Raw genomic sequence first — 20,258 nt, 5'->3', positions numbered from 1 at the left:
AGTGAACACCAGCAAAGGTGTCTGGGAATGAGCAACACTTTGGCTCACTTACTCCATGTCCGATGCGTCTTCTTGTAACTTATATAAAACAGACATATTAATCTCAGGGGCACTTCCACACATTCATGCCTTTGTTCAAGTCAGAATTCAACGGAACAGGCATAAGAGCAGAGCCATATGCCATTTCACATGAGACTTCCTTCTAAGTGAAGATACGTTACCCATTTGTTAGCTAGTTAGATTTGTTAGCCCAATCTGTCAACCAGGCTTGAGTCCTTCTGGTTATTAAGGTTATTTTGGCAACTGTGTAAAGGATAGATTGGAGAAGGGGCAGAAATGATAGGACCTCTGAGGTTAAGTGACCACTTATTCCTAGCTGGTGATACAGAGAGGAAATCTGAGAAAATCCTAGCTTCTGGGGAAGGAGTTGTTAAGGGATTCAGAGAAAAACCAAGTTGGAGTTGCAGAACTTAAATGCTATAGGGAAAGTCAGTCCAAGAGGGATGGGAGATGTGCAATAAGTGAATATGAAGATATAATGATACTATCTTAAAGTTTGCAAAGCACTTTACATTTGTGTCTTATTTGATCCTAACAATAGCCCTGCGAGATTGATGCTATTTTGATCTCCATTTAAAAAAAAATTAATACACATTGCTTTATGAATCATGTTGGGAGAGAAAAATCAGAGCAAAAGGGGAAAACCATGGGAGAGATTAAAAAACAGAAAAAAGAAGTGAACAAAACATGTGTTGATTTACATTCAGTCTCCATAATTCTTTTTCTGAATGCAGATAACATTTTCTGTCAAAAATCTATTGGGATTGTTTTGGATCACTCAACCACTGAGAAGAAACAAGCCTTTCATAATTGATCATTGCACATTCTTGTTGTTTCTATATACAATGTATTCCTGGTTCTGCTTGCTTCACTCAACATCAGTTTTTTTTTTCAACATCAGTTCATGTAAATCTTTCCAGGCCTTTCTAAAATCAGGTTGTTCATCATTTTTTATGATTATTTTATTTCTATTTATTTATATATTTCCTCAAACTTATTTATTTATTTATGATTTTTTTTTGCTTTTTAAAATTTTTGTTTATTTATTTTTATCCTAAAACTCTCATTTATTTGTTTTAAATTTCATTTTTATTTATTATATTATGATACATTATTATTATTATATTTATTATCAAAACATTTGTCATTTATTTATGGGCATTATTTATTTATTTGTTAGTTATTCCATTATTTTCATATACCACAACTTGTTCAGCAATTCTCCAATTGATGGAGAATTGTCCAATTCTTTGCTACCATAAAAAGAGCTGCTACAAACATTTCTGCATATGTGGATCCTTTTCCCTCCTTAATGATTTCCTTGGGATATAGACCCAGTAATGGCATTGCTAGCTCAAAGGATATGCACAGTTTTATAGCCCTTTGGACATAGTTCCAAACTGTTCTCCAGAATGGTTGGTGATCCCTGTTTTATAAAAAATAGCATTTTATTTTTTCCAAATACATGCAAAGATAGTTTTCATCATTCACCTTTGCAAAACTTTGTGTTCCAATTTTTCTCCCTCTCCCCCACTTTCCTCACGACAGCAAGCTATCTAATATAGGTTAAACATGTGCAATTCTTTTAAACATTTTCCACATTTGTTATGCTGTGAAAGAAAAATCAAATCAAAAGGGGAAAAATTGAGGAAAAAAAATAACAACAACAAAAAGGTGAAAATACTATGCTTTGATCCAAATTCAGTCTCCATTGTTCTCTCTCTCTGGATGAGGATATCTTTTTCCATGCGATCCCCATTTTACCAACAAGAAAACTGAGGCTAAGAGAAATGACTTGGCCAAAGTCACAAGGCTAGTAATATCTGGGGCAGGATTAAAACTCAGGTCTTCTTGACTCAAAATTGAATAATATATCATCTACTGTATCACTTAGCTAGAACAATTCAAATGACAAGAAAGGGAACAATTCCAATGAAAAGGAAAAATGGAGCTTGTCTGGAAAGATCCTATGTGGATGTGCAGGAAGCTCATCAACCAATTCACTTTTTAAAAAGAAATGTACAAAAGATGGATACAAGGTCAGGTAACAGGATGAAAATAAGGACATGACCCAATTCTATAAAAAAAAAAAAGATGTCAAGAAATCATTGTGGTCCAAAAAATCAGAATGAGTTGAGATTAGAGACGGAAGATGGGGTTCTTCACTGCTTTATACTTGTAGCTCCCTACTTTGCTATTAGTTCTCTAGCTTCCTTCAAAGCAAGATTCCTCAAGGGGCAGAACTGCAAGTGAGATCTTTTCTGATATCTCTCGGTTGCTAATACCTCCCCTTCTGAAATTATCTTATATTTACATGGAATACATTTTATGCCTACTTATATGTTGGTATGCTATTTCTCCGTAATCAATATCATTCAATCAATAAACATTTATTAAATATCTACTTCTACTATATATGTGTCAGGCACAGTACCTACTATATATGTGTAAGCATTGGGGATAATATAAACATTTATTAAGTACCTACTATATATGTGTCAGGCACAGAACTTACTATATATGTGTAAGCACTGGGGATAATATAAACATTTATTAAGTACCTACTATATATGTGTCAGGCACAGTATCTACTATATATGTGGGAGCACTGGGGATAATATAAACATTTATTAAGTACCTACTATATATGTGTCAGACACAATGCTAAGCACTGAGGCTACCAAAACAGGCAAAAGATAGTCCCTGTCCATAAGGAGCTTACAGTGAAATGGATGAGACAAGATGAAAACAAATGTATACAAAGCAAGCTATATACAGGATAAATAGGAAATAATTAAAACAGAAGGAAGGCACTAGAATTAAGAGAGGTTGGGAAAGTTCCTTAAAGGCAACAACAGTTACTCTAATATCCTGCTTTGACAATATGGAGAAATTAGCCACATAACTAGGGATGGATAATAATAATACAAAAAAAGCATTTATATAGTGTTTTAATGTTAACAAAGTATTTTACATATGTTAACTCATTTAACTCTTACTAACAATCTTCCGATGGATGATTGAAGGAATAGAATGCATTTTTTTCTTTTGTAATTAGTCTACTTCCCATTTCACATTTTTCTAAGGTTTAAAGAGGGGTACCTTTTCTGTAATTGAACAAGGGCTGTAATCCAGACTCAGACATAAAACATAAACAAATCATGATATTAGTAAGATTTGTTTATGTTTTTAAGTAGATGAGGAAACAGACTCAGATAGGTTCAGTAATTTAACTGTGGTCAAACAGCCAGTAAATACTGGGGGTGGGATTCAAACCTAGGTTTTTGGCAATCCAACTTCAAGATTCTATAATGCCAGTTTACCTCACAAGGATGTCCTGAGTTCCATGATAATGACCAGATTCCCCATACTGCCATCGCTGTTGCTCTTTAAAAACAGAGATGGTGTATACTGTGAACTACTTATTCTCTCCTTTATTTGAGCTTATGAAAAGGAGGAGAAAATCTGGGAGGAAAGGATTTCCCTATTCCTCACCCTAATCCAAGAAAAAGCAGCTTAGTAACATTTTTGACAACAGATGACAGTTTATGTAAGAATCCTTATAAACAGTTAAAATTATGCTTAACCTAAATGATAATGTGAAGTTGTGACTTCCTATCTTGACAGATCATCTTGTTATTAATAAATATCTTATTAATGATCATCAGAGAAATCATACCTTACCATTTATCATTAATGACTGGCATTGATTTTTGTTTTTATGTCATTTAGCAATATATACTAAGTGCTCCTGTACCTAAAGAGCTAACCCTTGCAATAGAGATTTTAAAAATAAAGAGGAAAAAAGCAATTCTTGGCAAATCATGTTAAAAAGTCCTGAATTCAAAATTGCCCTAAAATACTTTGCTAATGGCATGACCCCCAAAAATCATTTAACCTGTCTTGCTCATTTTCCTCATCAGTAAAATGATGATAATAGCACTACCTCACAGAATTGTCGTGAGATTAAAATGAGATGTTTGTAAAGTGCTTTGTAAAAATATAAATGCTTGCTGTTATCATTTTAACTATCCATGTCTGACAATATTATTATATGTAATATCCCATAGCCATAATTCCTCATCTCCTCAAAGAAAGGAGAGAGGTACTTTTATTTAACTCCTTTCCAGAGCCAAATTTAGTCATAATTACATAGCACTCAATGGTACTTTAAAAGTGATTTTGATTATGTTATTTTCCTCATTGTATATTCTATTTTCCTGGTTCTGCTTACTTCACATCAGTTCATATCAATTTTCCCATGCTTTCATTTTTGTTTTCCTAACTCTAATGGCTCATATAAAGGAGGGAGTGTAGTGCAGGAGAATGTATATAAGTCTTGCTTTCAAGTTTAATTTGTGTTATTAACATTTTCTCCAGCATGATCACTAAAAATCAAGTTTTGATTTGCAGTGTTTATAGATTTCCATGGTGTTAAATGTTCTCACTAAAATTTTAACAATTAGTTCTCCTGACCTATTTGAGCTGACTCTAACACATCCCTGCACGTATACATCACTCAACCATATAGTAACTGTTTAGTAAATGCTTGTTGCTTTGTTATGAATCTTCTTTCTAACTACAGATATACAAACTTTCTTACTGATATCATTTTAATCTAATTTTTTGGTTGGGCTTTTTATATTTATGTTCACTTAGAGTTTATTGTGATGTGTGATATAGAGATTGCTTATTTTAATCATTAAAGTCAAATGATTACTTTTAATAGGTGTTAGAGTGATTATTACTAATAGAAAACATTTATTCTTGGATAAAATAAAAGATAATGAAGACATTTTGACTTTTCTGAGGAATAACTTGTGGAAGCAAATGAGAATTACCTAATGACTTAGAAGGAGCAAAGGAATGGGAAAGCTATCTTTACTTATGTTTCTTCCTTTATTTACATTATTTCTTTTGCTTTCTAGGGTCTGTGATTTTAGGAGCAAGAACAAGATGGCTTTTTTCCCACTTAAATTGCCACTTAAGACTGCATCATCTTTTTTTCCTTCACTGTTGACTATTTGGATTATGATGGCTTCTATGAATTGCCACGGCATGGACATAAACTCTCCAAAAGCTACTAATGGAGCTCCATTTCCTTGGAATAAGATGCGGCTTCCTGATTACATCTTTCCAGTTCATTATGATCTGATGATCCATGCTAATCTCACCACTTTGACATTCTTGGGAACCACTGAAATAGAAATCACCGTCAATCAGCCCACCAGTTTCATTATTCTACATAGTCAAAACCTGCAGATCACCAGGGCCACCCTCCGAGAAAAAAGCCAAGATAGTACAGTAGAACAACCAGTGACTGTTCTAGAGTATCCACCCAATGAGCAAATTGCAATTCTAGCCAATAAACCTCTTCTGATGGGACATCAGTACATCGTTAAAATTGAATATTCTGCCTTTCTTTCTGAAACTTTCCATGGATTTTATAAAAGTTCCTATAGAACTCAGAAGGGAGAAGTGAGGTAATTTTTTTTCTAAAATAAACAAATATAAAGGCTTATTGGCTCCAACAATTTTTTAAAAATTCATTAAGATTTTCCTTTACGTTTCCTTCTCTTTATCTCCACTGTTATTCTTTACTCATGGAGTTGACTTTATTGCTGAAGGGGAATAATAGTGGAGAAGAACGGATGGAGGCATATATTGTTTTGACTTATAATGGTAAATTCCATCTCTTACCTTTTCATTTTATTGCTTTAATTACAGAATATTAGCGTCTACACAGTTTGAACCAACATCAGCTCGGATGGCCTTTCCCTGCTTTGATGAGCCAGCCTTTAAAGCAAAATTTTCAGTCAGGATTAGAAGAGATCCAAAGCACCTTGCGCTCTCTAACATGCCATTAGTAAGTTTGTATTCCTTTATTTTTTAACTCTAAGAATAAAAGTGAGAAATAGATATAGCCTTGTGGTCCTTTAGAGCATACATTCAATCTATGTTTTTATTCTTGCCTATTTTTAAAAAAAACTCACCAAGTTCTTTTTTAAATCTATATCAAATTAATCTCTGCATTTTAGAAACTCTCTTGATATTAAAACTATTTTAGTTTTCTCCTGAAAATTGTTTTGCTACTTAAGGGGATAACAAGGATTAAGGATTGATACAAAATTAGAGGGAAGAAGAAAATGCTTTAGAAAATTTTATGTAATTTTAAAAGATTATTTCCTAAAATCTTTGTTTAAATCAATATAATTTTAAAAAGATTAAGTTTTCCAAAAATGGAGCTATTTTTCTAGGTGCTAGTTTATATATTTTCTACAGATATATTTTGAAATAATTTGAATATTGGAGAAACAAATATATGAGTGAAAATAATATTTTAGCTCTATATGATGTTGATGTAATATGAAAATGGATAACATAGTTTTTCCTAAATAAAAGGAATATTTAAGTATGTTTAATCAAAAATCAAAATAGATATGACCAGTGTTTCTTCTCATTTTGTGGTAGTGACATTAGACAACCAATTTAAGGGATCTTAGGAATTCCTTCAGTTCATATCTTTGTGTCATGGATCCTTTGGAAGTCTAATGAAACTAATGAGCCCCTTCTCAAAATAATATTCTTAATTGCATAAAATAAAATGCAAAGAGTTCCAGAGGAAGCCAAGAATATTGAAATGTAGCCATAAAGATAATTTTAAAAGTTCATATACACTATGTTAATAACTCTTGATTAATCCAATCCCTTCTTTTGACAGATAAATAAATTGAGTTTCAGAAGAATTCAAGTGACTTGCCTAAAGTTGTCTTAATCCAAGTATTGATAAAATTTTAAAAAAAGGACAGGACCAAATTCAAAACTCTACAAGATGCAAGGGAATTCTGATCCAGTCATCATTTTCCCATTAATCCTAATTCCTTGGACAATGCATACAAATCCACATGTAACTTAATTAGAATTTTCATTAAAAATTCTAAAATGCATATAATGGTGGACTGATAAAAGAATGTGGGAGTCACCCTAATGAGAATATGATGATCAGTGGAAATTATTTAATCAAAGTATTTTTCTATCGTCTAGTGTTGACACTAGCTGATCTCCTTTGACTTCATTCTAGGACATTATCTGTTTTATGAAAGCAGGGATTATCTCTTTTTCATCTCTATTTCCCCAGATGCCTAGATCCTGATCTTACATGTGCTTAATGCTGAATTGAGTAGAGCAAGGAAATGAGATTCTTGATGAGGAGAGGAAGGAAAGATAGTTTAGGAGTTTTCAGAGGCTGCTTTGGGTTTACCACAATGGTGAGGATCATGAGGGCACCTCAGGGTGAGAGGAGGGAAAAGGGGGTTACCAATATGCAATAGAATGACACAGTGAGACAATTAAAAGGTACTAAACACAAACTACTCATTACAAATGTTTTTGCCAAGGACCAAACTCATGTATTTACCTTTTTTTCCAAGACCTCTTCAGAGGGGTCTCACCTCAGTGGCTGGGGCAAGAAAAGGGAGTTGAATTGGCTAAATCTTCTATCTATTTAGATTTAGGAGGGTTGACTATTAACAGGAAGAATAGCCATATTTCTTGACTACTCTGCTTAAGAAACACTTCTCAGTTCTTCATCTCCATCACCTTTCTCAGTGAACTAATTTCTTGGTGAAAAGGATAAAAATTTGCAAAAGACTGGAAAGGAAAGGATTAGGGAGAGATTAATTTAGCTTTCTATGTAGAATTAGGGAAAATAGGATGCAATATTTCTGAGCTTTCTTACAAGCTATTTCTATGAAAAGTAAACCATATTTTAAGTAAAATCGGGAACTCTCTTTGCATTGTTCCTTCTTCTTGTTTCCCTTAGATTTTTCATATTTGAATCAGTTGTATGATCATATGGATTACTACTTAGAAATGAATGGTTCTTCTATGCTGCTATTTGTTTGTGTATGTGTGTCCCACCCTTAATTTTAAGTTATTTATTTATTTATATTTAAGTTAAGGGAATAAAAGAAAATGAAAGAAATAGGACTATAGGAAATCTAAGTGCCACATAATATTGATTAATCAATCAAGAAGTGTTTATTAAATATCTTCTATATGCCAGACCCTCAGCTAGGTGTAGTATGTACAGAGACAAAAGCAAAATCAGTTCCTACTATCAAGGGCTTATATTCTGTCACATTTTTGACATACCTTTTAAAATTGTTCTTTAAATTTTATTGTGAATCTTTGAAATGTTTAATGATTGAAGGTGTCTTGAATCTAGATGAAATCCATGAATATTGATGAAGGACTAATAGAAGACTACTTTGATGTCACTGTGAAGATGAGCACTTACCTTGTTGCTTTTATTATTTCCGACTTTGAATCTGTCAGCAAAATGACTAAAAGTGGAATCAAGGTAAATCTATGGGTGTCAAAAGTCTCTATTTTTAATTTAATTTAATTTTTATTTTTTTATTATTATAAAAGCTTTTTAGTTACAAAGCATATGCAGGGGTAATTTTTCCAATATTGACCCTTGCATAACCTTTTGTTCCAATTTTTCCCCTCCTTCCCCCACCCCCTCTCCTATCTAGCAGGTAGTCCAATATATGTTAAATATGTCGAAATACATGTTAGATCCAATATATGTATACATATTTATATAATTGTTGCACAAGAAAAATCAGATCAAGAAGGAAAAAAAAAGAAAAACCGAGAAAGAAAACAAAATGCAAGCAAATAACAACAGAGTGAGAATGCTATGTTGTATTCCATACTCTATTCCCATGGTTCTTTCTCTGGGTGTAGATGGCTCTCTTCATCACTGTACAAGAGGAACTAAAAATCTCTATTTTTTACATAGTGCTTTGAGTCTGCTATACTATGTACTCAGGAAATGCTGTTAATTAATAAGTCTAATTGGTAATTGCAAAGGCTGACCTAGAAGTGAGTCTTTACTACAGGTTTCAGAGTTCTTTCCAAGTACATTACTGAAGACTAGGCACCTAAAACAACCCAGACTTAGAGTTAATTCTTCATTTAATTGCTCTTTGCCTGTGCTTATTATTGCTGCCATGATGAAAAAATTCTAGAAGCACCTTCAGCAGAAGTCTACTGATGCTTCTCTTTTTTCCTTATTCAATTAATTAAAAGGAATTTTCTTTTTTTTTTCTTCTGCAGCCTTGGAACCACAAGTTTATTTTTTTCTTTGTTCTTATTCAATATCCTTCTGTTATACAAGTTATTTTAAATGAATTACTATTAATTATTTGTTTCAGTGTGAATAATCATGGACTATGTATAGATTAAACAAATTGTGGGTATTGATTACATAGATTTGTCAGTTTAACACATTATTTTGATTTCTTCCCTCAATTCCTGCTTTTTGTCTCTAGATTTCCATCCTTAAAATAGAATTTTTTGGCAGTATGTCCGATTTCAACTGGTTGCTATCTCCGCAAAGCTTTGATTTCCTCAAATTCCTCTAGAATTCTTATTTTCTTACTTTATATAATCTTTTCTTTAGTTCTAATTTTTCCTTTTTGCCTCCAGACTATAATTACCCTAATCTGTCTCTTTCATAATAGATAAGTAAAATATTTATTAAGTTCTTATTATGTTCCAAGAACTGTGCTAAACACCAGGAATAATTTATAATAAATAATAAATTAATAATAAAGTCAGCTAAAATAGATCTTGTTCTCAAAGAGCTTATATTCTAATCCCATTGGATTTTGTTGGTTAATAGGAAGAAATGCTGGTGATTTAGTTGGGTTTATTTTATAATCTTTTGTTGTTCCTATTATTAATATAGTTAATTATATCTATAGCTATGTAATATTATATCAGGACTCTATTCCTAGTATGACAAACTGGTCATACTGCATAATTTTTGTAGTATGTTGCTGTGGTCTTCTTGATAATTTTTTTAATTTAAAATTTATATGTCACTATTTTTCATTTTTGATCTTAATGTAGTTCAATTAAGATTTGGGGTTTAGAACCTCATTTCACTGGCAAAATTCCCTCTCTAACTTGCCCCTCTCATAACTTGATATTATTGCCAGCTTACCAAGAATCCCCAGTTTTCCATCTTGTAAGGCTCTTCCATCCATTAACCAATAAGCATTTATAAAGTGCCTTCTTTGTGTTAGCACTGTATTGTGTTAGGTTCTGAGGATAAAACAAAGAATGAAACAAGCTCTGCTCTCAAGGAGCTGAACTTTAGATCATATAGTTTGCTTTGGCCCCAACTTTGCCTTTCTGTCTATAAATCATTTACCTGTAATCCATTGCTTACTATTCTTATCATATTTGTCATTTAAACATTATGTTTTGAAATTAATTTTAATTCCACAAGCATTTATTGAACTTTGACTATGCTGACAAGACTGTTCTACGTACTAGGAATGCTGACAGAAAGAGAAATGAACCTTCAAGGAGCTTACATTCTATTTGGGGGATGGGGGAAAAGCAGTATTTACATAAATAAGTGACTATACTATTCTTTGAGGACAGAATAGACTCTAACCATTAGGGGGTTGAGAAAAACCTTTTGGTAGGAAGCACTTGAAATATGCTTTGAAGGAAACTAAACACTCTAAGAGATAGAGATTGGGAATGCATCCAAGCATGGGAGCCAGCCCAGGCAAAGGAATGGAGGAGCAAGAGAATGCTTCATTCAGGGAGTACTCAGAGTAATGTGAAATGTCTGTCAAAATAGACCAAATTGTGACTGGCTTTAAGTGCCAAAATAAGGAGTTTATATTTTTTATCTCACAGGTGATAAGGAGCTATGAAAGCTTCTTGCGCAAGGAATGACATGCTTTAAGAGGGTATTAAAACAAAACAGAGAAGTGATAAAGCTCTGACTCAAACCACATGCAGTAAAATCACTCTCACATCATTGGTTTGAATTTCTCTTCCTTTGTTTGAAAAACAACCCCAAATCAATAGGAAGAACAAAAGTAGCACTACATTTTTCTGGCTGTTTAGTTGGAGGAAAAAGAAGTAGACAATAATTAGGGTATGCATAAGGTCTGAATGGTTTCCTCAGCATATTTTAAAAAGTGGAGCAGTTATTATATATTATTCAATCAATTAACACTTATTAAGCATTTATATGTGTCAGGCACTGTGCTAAATGATAAGAATACAAAAAAGGGGGTAAAAAATAGACTCTGCCTTCAAGGAACTTATAATAGAATGGGAGAGACAATACACAAACAAATATATACAAAACAACTGATAGTCATATCATTCTATCATAAAATACTTTGGAAGTGATTTGGGGGTCTGTTATTCAGAAGATGTGCACATATACAAGAAAATTACAATAAAGATTTTTTTTCTTAATTACTGTTGCTGTGAGTCACTTACTCATTGTCCTTTTGAATATTGTATGAGCACTGATATCTTTGAATAGAGGTTCTGCTCCTCTTCCTGATTGTAACTGGAAGTAGTTAAATTATTTCATATGAACTCATTTGCCTCTTTCCCCAGGTTTCTGTGTATACTATACCAGAGAAGATAAACCAGTCAGGTTATGCTCTGGATACTGCAGTGACTCTTCTGGACTTTTATGAGGATTATTTCAATATTCCATATCCTTTACCCAAACAAGGTAAAGTTTTTAATTAGAAGGTTTATAAAACACAGCATAGGAATACATCTCAAAGTCCCAGAGGTAGACCGAACAACATAATTGTTTGCTCATCACTATCCCAAAGAACAAATCTGGTATGTGTACAACATTCTATACATTTCCACACTCTTGTTCTATAATAAAATTCATGAAATGCAGATACCTCTATATGCAATCCTTGAGGACAGCATAAGGAGGCATTCTTTGTTTAAAGAGTATTTTATTTTTTCAAATACATGCAAAGATAATTTTTAATATTTACTTCTGCAAAACCTTGTGTTCCAAATTTTTCTCCCTCTTTGCCTCAACCAAGACAGCAAGCAATTCGATACAGGATAAATATGAGCAATTCTTCTAAACATATTTCCATCACATCAAAAGGGAAAAGAAAACATGAGAAAGGGAAAAAACAAGCAAACAAACAATCACAACAGCAAAAGGCGAAAATACCATGCTTTGATCCACATTCAGTCTCCACAGTTCTCTCTTTGTATGGGGATGGGACTTTTCATCCCAAATCTATTGGAATTGACTTGAATCAATAAGGAGGCATTCTTTTTTTTTTAAATTATAACTTATTGCCAGAGCCCATGCCTGGGTAATTTTTTTTACAACATTATCCCTTGCACTCACTTCTGTTCTGACTTTTCCCCTCCTTCCCTTCACCCCCTCCCTCTCTTCACCCCCTCTCTCCCTTCACCCCCTCCCCCAGATGGCGAGCAGTCCTATACAAGTTAAATATGTCACAATGTATCCTAGATACAATATATGTGTGCAGAACCGAAGAGTTCTCTTGTTGCACAGGAAGACAAAAATGCAAGCAGTTTACATTCATTTCCCAGTGTTCTTTCTTTGGGTGTAGCTGCTTCTGTCCATTAAGGAGGCATTCTTAAAGATGAATCAAACTATTAGATTTTTACTAGTTTTTTCTCCCCAAGGAAGTTTGTGAAAGTCTATTTCAATAATATTGAATAATATGTATTTTCTTTCCTACATGATTATGCAGAATACTAGACTCCAAGGACAGGACACTTTGGCAATCTGGTGGTCTATGAATCTCTTCTTTTTTTCCAACTTTAATAATATTTTTAATATTTCTCCAATTAAATGTAAAAATAATTTTTAATATTTTAAATTTTTTTTGAGTTCCAAATTTTCTCCCTTCTTCCTCTCCTCCCATGGTAAGCAATTTGTTATACATGTGCAATAGGTTATACATGTGCAGTCATGCAAAACATATTTCCATATCAGGCTGAATCCCTTCTTAGAATATTGTTTTTAAGTGCATAAAGTAAAATATAATTTACAAGGGATGACACAGAGAGCCCATTGTATTGAAATAAAGTTTTCAATTTCTTTTAAAAACAAGTTCACAGAGCCAATGTTAAGAACCTCCTAACTCCCCTTTGTCTGTTTTATTTTCCTTTAGCACTATGCATCAAAACTTTTGAAGGTTAGTGTATCCTGAGCTTATAATAGAGTTGTATGTTAAACTATTATTTTTAGATCTTGTTGCCATCCCTGACTTTCAGTCTGGTGCCATGGAAAACTGGGGATTGACAACATACAGAGAATCTGGACTGTTGTATGACACAGAAAAATCCTCTGCTTCCAGTAGACTTGGGATCACCATGGTAATAGCTCATGAACTGGCCCACCAGGTAATTGTGTCTTCCAGCTGCAAAAATGCAAAAGGTGTTTGAAATAATTGGTAGATTTGGCGGCATTTTTGTAACATTTTAATTTAGACCTTTCTAAAAATTCCTTCCTTGAAAGTAAAATTGTTGGGGTTCAGGGGAATCTTAAAATATTGTGATTCCATATTGAGGTCTCTCTCTTGAGAAATTCTGTCTCAAGAGAATTTGAAAGCTTAGTCCATCTTCAATTCAAGAATTTTATTATAATTGTGATATTAATTAAAGTGGGTTGAATTCCGAAAGAGGATGATAGCAAAAAGTAGGAGCAAGCAGGTAAATTTATAAGGATGTGGGGAATACAGAAAAAAGAACAGAGCGGGGTAAATGACATTATGAGATTGGGGTTCATGTGATTGGTGAGAAGTTTGGTAATGGGAGCTAACAATGATCCCCTTTCTTTCATGAAATTAAGAAGTGCTAATTTCTTGAGTCTAGGTGAGAGAGAACAACTCAGACTTTTGTATGACAAATTAGCCATCCTCAAAGGATAGCTTGGTTGAATAAAAATATCAGACCCAACTCTCTTTCACACATATTCTCCAAAGTTGTGCTACATCATTCTCAATAGCTGGATTCCTAAGGGGACTACATCATTCCCAAGGCCAGGTAGCTTGGGATTTGTTGAAAAAGTATTGGGATTTCTATTACATCAAAATGATCATTTTTGCAGATAGCATGTACAGCGGAAAGAGTATTGAACTCGGAGACACCATATCTGAGTTTAAATCTCCACAGCCTTGTCATTTACTATATTGTATAAATCATTTAATCTCAGTTTGCTAATCTATAAAATGAGGACATAGATCAGATAATCTTTGAGTCCCTTCTAGCTGTTGGTCTATGATCTGATGACCCAAAGAACAATTTTTTTCTTCTTCATGTACTTTTAAAGGGTACTTCTTTTGTTTCTGATAAGTAATTTATTAAAAAATGACTATTAAGCTAATTTTTTGTTGCTATTCAGTTGTTTCAGCTGTGTATGATTCTTTGTGACCCCATTTTGAGCTTTTCTTGGTAAAGATACTGGACTACTCTAATGTTTCCTTCTCCATCTTATAAAAATTGAGATAAATAGGTTAAATGAGTTGCCCAGGGTCACACAGCTAATAATTTTCTTGAGGCCAGATTTAAACTTATGAAGATGAATTGTCTTGACTCTAGGTTCAACACTCTATTCATTATGGCACTTACCTGCCCATTAAGCTAGATACATATGTTTGAATTAATATAGAAATATAAAGAACTCTAAAATCTACTTCTTGCTACAAAGTTTCTTGATTATTATACATGTGTGTGTATATGTATATCTACCTGGCCTCTTCCTTGTAACATGAGAAATGTATATTGTTTTTCAGTGGTTTGGGAATCTTGTCACCATGGAATGGTGGAATGATCTTTGGCTAAATGAAGGATTTGCAAAGTTTATGGAGTTCGTGTCTGTCAATGTGACCCATCCAGATTTGAAAGTTGTAAGTAGCATTATTTTTAAATTTTCTTTTTCCACTTTAAATTGCATTTTTGAAAGATTCTTATAGATGTTTTAATGATCATCTTCTCTAAGAAATCTTAAAGAGAGAGTATATTTTTCTTCTGGTGAATCCATTATGTGGATTTAGCTTTATAAGTACCTTTAAAATATACCCCCCAAAAAGAGTGACTCCATCTAAATATTTATTTACAGAAAGGATATGAATTTATCATTGTCATGAGAGTGTCTTTTTATTTAAGATTCTTTTATTTTTTAGAATGTGTAATAATAAAGATAATGAATGACAATCAATCTATCACATATTTTCTTCACATGTCATGTTGTTTGACCATCACAGAAGCTTTATTTGTATACTATCATTTTACTAGTAGGAACCACATTTTAAATCATGTCCTTTTTTTGTGTTGTTGTTGTTAAGTACAAATTTCATCTTTATGTCTCTTCAGGCAAATGAGATTCCTTGAAATTACTGCATACAATCAGAGTATTATTTGTTTTGAAATAATATTAACTAAAATACTAAAACTATTACTAAGTCCTGTGAATTTTAAAATTGGAATATGGTCTCTAAAGGGGGTGGATGTGCTATTTGTATTAAGAAATTAGAGCACCAGCCCTGAAGTCAGGAGGACCTGTGATCAAATCTGGCCTCAGACACTTAATGCTTCCTGGCTAAGTGACCCTGGGCAAGTCACTTAACTCCAATTGCCTCAGCAAAGAAAGAAAGAAATAGACTACATATAAAACTTCATACTCTTTGATCCAGCATAGCATAGCTGTGTCACTGGGACTATATCCCAAAGAGATCACAAAAGAGGGAAAAGGACCTATGTGTGCAAAAATGTTTGTGGCAACCCTTTTTGTATTGGCAAAGAATTGGAAATGGGGAGGATGTCCATCAGTTGGAGAATGGCTGAATAAGTTATGATATTTGAATGTTTTGGAATATTATTGTCTTATAAGAAATGATGAGCAAGCTGATTTCAAAAAAGCCTAGAAAGACTTATATGAACTGTTGTTGAATGAGGTGGGCAGAACCAGAACTCTATACACACACAATATCAGCAAGATTATGTGATGATCAGCTATGATAGACTTATTTTTTTTCAGTAATACAATGATCCAAGAAAATTCCAATAGACTTGGGATGGAAAATATCATCTGCATCCAGAGAGAGAATTATGGAGACTGAATATGAAACAAAGCATAATATTTTCACCTTTTTTTTTACTCTTTGTTTCTCATGGTTTTTTGCCCTTTGGGATGATTTTTGTTGTACAACATGACAAATGTTTAAAAGAATCGCACATTTAATCTATATCAAATTGCTTACTATCTTGGAGAGGAGGGAGGCAAGGGAGGGAGAAAAATTTGACACACAAAGTCTTACAAAAATGAATGTTGAAAACTGTCTACATATATTTGGAAAAATAAAATACTATTGAAGAAAAATCAACAATGCAACTTCAAAAAAAAGAAATATATTGCAGTAGTGATAAGTTTATTTTAAGTTAAGAGCTTTTCTGCTTTCTATTACTCATTAAGTTCTGTACACAAAATCCAAATGCTTTTCCTACTGTCAATTTTCCCTTTGTTTTTAGAAAAATTATAATCCATTGTTTGTACCCACATCCTAAATCTTACTTTCTATCTTATTAAGTTTTTATTTAGGTATGTGCCATAACTAAACCTGATCCTAGAGAAGAATTGAGAAAATATACCTTTCTCCCTGTTGTAGACCAGCCACAATTCAGTTTAGTGGTTTCAGTTTGGAATTGGAATGAAATATGCTAGCAGTTAACAAAAAGAATAGCAATTTCCTTAGAATAGGATGGAAAGGATACTCAGCAGGTACACAGCATTAATCCAATTGGATGCAACCTCTTTGCTTCTGCATTTTCTGAAGCAACTTACTGGTACCAAACCTGAGGGAAAAGCTCTTGATTCCTATTGCACTAGTTCCTGGGTCTCCAATAAGCTAAGTCAATTGCTAGAATTCTAGTTTCCTGGCCAGTTAAGTCTCAAGGCTAGTTTTAATACTTTTTAAGGACAAATTAGCCTAGTCTGTGGGGGATAGGATCTAAGAAGAAGTTTATCCAGTCTGTATGTCAGGAAGTCTAGTAAATAATGCTCATACCACACTCCTCTTTTAGTATAGGTGGGGGAGTATGGAAGTAGAATATTACATATATTATTAGATATGGTTGATATGTTGGTTGATTTTGAAGAGCTACTTTTCTCCATCTTTCTTTATAAATGTTATATAAGGGATGGCTCTCTGAGTAGGGTTATATATGGGAAAAAAGTTGATACAAAAACAAATCACTAATGAAGATGATATTTTAAAAAATAGATCTGAGCTCAAATATAGACTCTAACACTTGGTACTTATTAGCTGTGTGACCCTCGCGTAAGTCACTTAACTCTGCCTCAAAAAACAAAAACAAAAAAAATTACATGTTCCACTGATATTTTCCCTCCTCTCTCATTAGGAAGAATATTTCTTTGGAAAATGTTTTCAGGCCATGGAAGTAGATGCATTAAATTCTTCTCATCCTGTCTCCACACCAGTGGAGAATCCTGCTGAGATTCGCGAAATGTTTGATGATGTTTCTTATGAAAAGGTACAAAATCATTCTTGCCTTATGGTTTTGATTGTATGGGTTTGTATGAGATGTCTGTTATGAAAGTATGTGCAAAAGATGACAGCAAAAAATAAATTGTTAACTTTATCTCATGAATATCTAATCAGCAGCATAAAGCTAGTTCTGTTCATAAGGGATAGGAGGGAGATTATTTCATAATCGAATTAGACAGCATTTTCAGTTTTTGTATATAAGTTTTGTATTTTGTATATAAGTTTTCCAGGATTGAATTGTGTAATGGGCTGAGGCTTGAGTTGATGCACTGAGGTCCCAAGCACTTGAGGCTAAATAGTAATTGGACTATACTCTATTAATATACATGCTTAGATAAAGAATGGCCCCCGCCCACTCTCTGTGCAAGTCCTGATGTGTTGTATAGGAAATGACGATTTTGGTGGGTGGAGGCAGAGAGACAGGAAGAGAGGCTGGGAAAGATTGGGCCTGGGTTCTATTCTGGTAGCTGCTGGTCATGTGGCTGCTGGTCTAGCTAGCTTCTTGACTCTCCTGCACACATTACTATCGCCCATTCTCTTCCACCTCCGATCCTTCTTCACTGAGAATAAAGATTGATGATTTTCCCCTAACCTGAATTCCTGACTCCAGCTGATTTTAAAATACGTGGTCTTCACAGAATTGTAATATATAAAATACATAGAAACTCCACATTTCATATTAATATAATGACTAATTTTTTTGCCTTGTTGCCATTGTAATGTTCATATCCCATACCTATCCCCTTCTCTGCCAGCAGAATGTAAGTTTCTTGAGAGCAGTAACTATAATATTTTTATCTTTGCACACCTAGAATAGAGCATAATGTCTTTCATGTAGTAGATACCTAAATATGTTGATATTAAATGAATTGAAGCTTTGGGGGGAGAGAATGGGGAAGGTGCAGTATCCCAGGGCTAGTAGGGAATGGCCTATAATCCATTCACCCATATCAGAAATCAGAATTTATGAAATTTCTCTCCTTTGTCCCACCAAGGGCAGTTGGAATGAATAATATATTACTGAAGGTGCCACAGATAAATACTTTTCCTGGAAAATGTGTTTAACTTATTGAATTTAACCATTTTAGATTACTTAGCATTAATATTTACAGTAGTGATTTTAAATACTTAAAAAATATCTGTGGCATGAACAATAAGAGCAAACTGAGATGAGATTTTTTTTATTTTCTTGACAGGGAGCTTGTATATTGAATATGCTAAAGGACTATCTTAATGCAGATGTATTCAGAACTGGCATTGTGCAGTATCTCCGGAAATACAGTTATAAGAACACCAAAAATGAAGATCTGTGGAACACTATGACAAATGTAAGTATCCTTGTCTAGAAGTAAGGCTGAGAATTGAAGGACCTGTTACCACAAGCACCCCATTATGTTAACCATTATAAAAAGAACCATATGTTCTACAGAAAGAAGAGTGAATTTGTGTTTTAAAAGTTTTTTTTTTTTTTTTTTTTTTTTTTATCAGATTTGTCCCACAGGTGACATACAAAAGACAGGTGAATTTTGCCCAAGAAACCAACCCACATCCTCAACCTTGGTAAGCACTTAAAACTTTCAGAAGAATACGTCTCTGTTAGATTTCCTGAGCTAATTTTACCTACTACTCTGACTCTAGGCAAGAATGAATGTAAATCAGAACTGAAAGATAATTTTTTAATCTTTTTTTCTGAAAAGTTAAAGTAGATTCCGCAATTGTCCTTGGAAATATATTTCATTCATAGGATTTATTTTAACTTCATTCTTTGGAAAGGAATAACTGTCTAATAGTGTCAGTCTTTGGTGAGTCAGTATGATTGTCTTAGGGAAAAAAAGGTGGTTCAGTGGATGGAGCATTGAGCTTGGAACCAGAAAAATGCATCTTCCTGAGTTCAAATCTAGCCTCACACATTTACTAGTTGTGTGACCTGGACAAGTCACTTAACCCTGTTTACCTCAGTTTCCTAATCTGTAGAATGAGCTGGAGAAGGAAGTGGTAAACCACTTTACTATCTTTGCCAAGAAAACCCCATGTGAGATCATGAAGAGTTGTTCATGGCTGACTATGTTGTGTTATTCATCTTTGTACTTAAAAAGGACAATGATATCATGAAAGTTATATCTTAACTTGCTCATGATTGAATTTAGGTAAGATAGAGCAGTGAAAGTGTAAGTGTAAAATCTTGAATAACAACTACATGTATAAATGTAATTTATTTGGCTATTAAAATATACAGAAATCACAAACTTTTAAGAACTGCTCACATGGTAGTTTCTGATTATCTGAAAACTTGTAAGTCCAGATTAGGTATTGCCAAAAGATTCACTATTAGAGATTCTTGATTTTTTTTTCTTTCTTCCATTGTATTTTTCTCCCCTCCATATTTTTTAGTATATTCCTGTAATGATCATATTATTATTATTAATAGCTCATATATAAGCAGTTGAAGGGACCCTTCATTTTTTCTTTTGATCCCTATACCAGCCCTCATAAAGGTAATATAAAAGAATTATTAATTCCATTATTGTATATGAGGCAATCAAGGCTCAAAAAATAACTTGTTCAAAGTCACACAAAAATATCAGAGTAAGTTTCAGAGAAGGATTGAACTTAGGACCCTTCTCACTAGTCTTTACCAGATTTTTCTGGTTTGCAGGAACCTGTTTCCAGTTGTATGCTTTCTACTGGATAAATGTTCTTTGAAAGCTTCTTCAGCATTAACAACATAAGTTCTTGTGAGTTTGTTATAGTTTGGAAGTATATAGTCCCAGCTCATTAAATATA

General features: G+C 33.3%; 1 protein-coding gene across 1 annotated transcript in view; it reads left to right on the top strand.

The window, feature by feature from the left end:
- ERAP1 (endoplasmic reticulum aminopeptidase 1) overlaps window positions 1-20,258 on the top strand; it is a 41,294-nt gene that overhangs the window by 9,136 nt on the left and 11,900 nt on the right. The window contains exons 2-10 of the mRNA XM_031967935.1: window positions 4,989-5,543; window positions 5,788-5,926; window positions 8,288-8,422; window positions 11,509-11,629; window positions 13,157-13,311; window positions 14,703-14,816; window positions 17,329-17,460; window positions 18,671-18,802; window positions 18,963-19,034. Of these exons, the coding sequence (XP_031823795.1) occupies window positions 4,989-5,543; window positions 5,788-5,926; window positions 8,288-8,422; window positions 11,509-11,629; window positions 13,157-13,311; window positions 14,703-14,816; window positions 17,329-17,460; window positions 18,671-18,802; window positions 18,963-19,034 (1,555 nt within the window). The remainder of the gene's footprint in view (window positions 1-4,988; window positions 5,544-5,787; window positions 5,927-8,287; window positions 8,423-11,508; window positions 11,630-13,156; window positions 13,312-14,702; window positions 14,817-17,328; window positions 17,461-18,670; window positions 18,803-18,962; window positions 19,035-20,258) is intronic.

The sequence above is a fragment of the Sarcophilus harrisii genome, chromosome 1, assembly GCF_902635505.1.
Source record: "Sarcophilus harrisii chromosome 1, mSarHar1.11, whole genome shotgun sequence".
Taxonomy (NCBI): Eukaryota; Metazoa; Chordata; class Mammalia; order Dasyuromorphia; family Dasyuridae; genus Sarcophilus; species Sarcophilus harrisii.
The sequence above is the reverse complement of the archived record's forward strand: the minus strand, read 5'-3'. Positions and strand labels throughout refer to the sequence as shown.